The sequence below is a fragment of the Acanthisitta chloris genome, unplaced genomic scaffold, assembly GCF_000695815.1.
Source record: "Acanthisitta chloris isolate BGI_N310 unplaced genomic scaffold, ASM69581v1 scaffold22774, whole genome shotgun sequence".
NCBI lineage: Eukaryota > Metazoa > Chordata > Aves > Passeriformes > Acanthisittidae > Acanthisitta > Acanthisitta chloris.
The window spans coordinates 573-3,689 of NW_008669067.1; the positions used below are offsets into that span (position 1 = coordinate 573).

Below are 3,117 nucleotides of genomic sequence, written 5' to 3' on the forward strand. Positions count from 1 at the left end.
GGGCAATTTTTTTTCTGCAGGTGAAGAGGAATTCTTTTAATTTAAAACCCCTCAAATTCTTTCATTAATGATCTGTTGTTTACCATGATTTAAAATGTCTGTTTGAATCACCATCTTTATGTTGTTTCTGTTGGTTTTTTTCATAGTGGCAGATTTTGGGGCAGGGATTGAAAGGTTAAATGAGTTTCTAGCTACTTCTCAGCATTTAATGTAGCGATTAAGACACAATGCTGGTACTAGTAATTGCTTACCTGGCTAGAGGTGATGGAGTTGTAGCTATTTTCTCATTTGTACAAACAACAGTTACCTGGTTTAATCTAGAATTGGAATCAAACTGCCTTCATCTTCTGAAGAGAGCCTACAGGAAAGATGGAGAGAGACTGTTTGCAAAGGCCTGGAGTGACAGGACAAGAGGGAATGGCTTCAAACTGACAGAGAGCAGGTTTAGATTGGATATTAGGAAGAAATTCTTCCCTGTGAGGGTGCTGAGGCACTGGCACAGGTTGCCCAGAGAAGCTGTGGCTGCTCCATATCTGGCAGTGTTCAAGGCCAGGTTGGATGAAGCTCTGAGCAGCCTGGGCTAGTGGAAGGCGTCCGTGCCCATGGCAGGGGCTGGAACTAGATGATCTTTAAGGTCCCTTCCAAGCCAAACCAGCCAGTGATTCTAATGTGGTCAAGTTGCCTTGTAGTTCCCTTCACATAGGAGAATTTTTATCACCTGCATACTTCAAGTCTGTAGCATTTCCTGTGCTGTGCATGCAGAATTGTGCTTGTTTCTGATAATTTCCTGAGCAGCCTGACTTCTCTTCTGCTCTCTGCAGAGTATGCTCAGCTGTTTGCAGCACTGATCGCTCGGACTGCGAAGGACATCGATGTCCTCATCGATTCTCTGCCCAGTGAAGAATCCACAGCAGCTCTGCAGGTAAGAGTGTTCCTAATTCAGATATCAAAACATTCCTGAAGGTAAACCTCTTACTTTTTTATGGTTTAAACACACTTTTTAGTTTCTATGCCATTCAATCTTGAAAAATTATTTTAACACAAGCCTGAATTTTTCCTGAGGGTAACCTGTGGGTACTTCAGAGGCTTAGTGGAAACATTCGTCTAGTTCTAGATAGGGTTATACTGAGTGAGAATATTTTAAGCTTAGTTTTCTGCTAGAATGTTTTAAAAAAGTGTTTTTATCACACCACAATGCTAGAAACTGCTCACCCTTTTTCCCCCATCAACTGTTCAAATATTGATAGAACATATGCAACAACACTGATGCTTTGTGGGTTGTTTTGTTTATTTTCTTGGGTAATCTTTCCTGTTCTCTCACATGACGTTTTGTAGCTGCAGAGCCAACACTTTCCTGAAGGTGTTTTACTAAAGATTAATACTAGATAGGCCAAATAGAAACGACTTGGCAGGGACATCAGGTGAGGAGATTAAATTTGGAAATGTTACTAGTCACAGTAATTCCTGAACATACTAATTGGGCTTGTTAACACCAGCATAACTCTGTGTAACTGCATAAGGACAGCAAATTCCAGGCTTCTTCCATGACTGAGCAGGGGCCGATCACAGGCACAGCTGGTGCAGGGAGAGCAAGGTGCTCCAGAAGGAGGAGCTGGTTATCCAGTAGGGATATGCTTTCCTTAAAGCAACTTGAACAGTTTCTTGCTCTCAAAGCACAATTTCATGTCACAAGAATTCCTGATCTTTTTTTTACTGGTGTGATTTTAAGATAAGTTAGCAGACTGATTCCAGTTTTAGCCTTTACTGTCTTGTTTAATTTGGTGCAGTATTAAAGATAAATATTCTGACGTTCCTGAAAAAAAACCTGATTTTAAGGTGCTTGAAACACTCTAAAATAGGTATTACAGGCTTTGTTGAGAAGTGGTAGATAAATACTTAACAGAGATGTATTTAGGCAGATCTATTTTGTTTATACTAAGGTTGTCTTGGTCTGTGTTTCAAGGGCTTGTCTTAAATGATAAAGGAGCTGTTGCACTAATGCCCAGCACAATTACCTGCCCCTTTTGTGTTCCCTTTCAGTGAAGTTGATGTTACACATTCTGCTCTAATCTGTGTCTTAGTTGCAGTCAAACGTTTAACAAGTGAGACTGAAGTAATTGAGCTGAAATCTAAATGTCAGTCTTTTATGTTTTGCCACCTTCGTTCTCTGATCTTTCCTCCAAGCGCTCTCAAGTCCTTCACTCCTGTATTAGCCTTCACTGAAGACACCAGTGTTGTAGAATAGAAGGTGAACATGTGGGTAGAACTTGCCAGTTGACTTAAGCAGGGCTTAAGGACCTGTATAACTACTTCCACAATAGATATCAATTTAAATAAAAAAATATATCAAATTGAAACTATTTTGCTTTGCCTTTTCTGTTATCCAGTTAGAACAAGCTTTTGTCATTTTAATCTTGGTAAAAATTTTAAAATGAAGGTTTAAATAAGTTCTGCTTGCATCTTGCTGAGCACCTTTTGGTAAGGAAATGGGGAAGGGGATAAATAAATACTCCTCCTAAGAATCAAAGGATCAATCCGATTGGAAAAGACCTCTGAGATCATCAAGTCCAACCTATGACCTAACACCAGAAAAACTATACTGAACTAAGGGTCAAAACATGAAAGCAGCTGACATCCCTGTTTAGGTTTTTGTGGTGTTTATTCCATGTGGATTTGCACTGCTTTAGGCTCCAAGCTGTAACAAGTTGCTTTGAAGTTGCTAGTAAGTAATTCAGAGGCTAAAAGATAATCTTTTCTAGAGAGTACAAACTGTTCCATCATCATCTTTGAGCAGCAAAGTCAGTTTTATGTTCTACTGAAGATCCTCACTTTTTCCCCCTTTCATTTTCAAGACTGCTAGTCTGTATCGACTGGAAGAAGAAAACCACGAGGCAGCTGCCCGGCTGGAGGAGGTGGTGTACCGCGGGGATATGCTGCTGGAGAAGATCCAGAGTGCCCTGGCCGATATCGCCCAGTCACGCCCGCAGCCCCAGCCAAGCCCTGCCCGACTCCTAGCGCCAGAGGGCACCGCGGCCCTGCCAGGGCGCTGGGAGCAGCGCTGGGTCGCGGGGACAGCCGGCCCGGCGCTCCCGGGGGCTCTCCGGGGCTCTCACCGCC

At 42.3% G+C, this 3,117-nt stretch overlaps 1 protein-coding gene across 1 annotated transcript; it reads left to right on the plus strand.

The window, feature by feature from the left end:
• Positions 1-826: 826 nt before the first annotated feature.
• On the plus strand, positions 827-3,062 carry LOC103800802 (mediator of RNA polymerase II transcription subunit 21-like; the record flags this gene model as incomplete). Its single annotated transcript, XM_009073187.1, has 2 exons — positions 827-922; positions 2,853-3,062. Coding segments are annotated over 2 exons (306 nt in total), but the record flags the coding sequence as incomplete, so codon positions are not given.
• Positions 3,063-3,117: the final 55 nt, after the last annotated feature.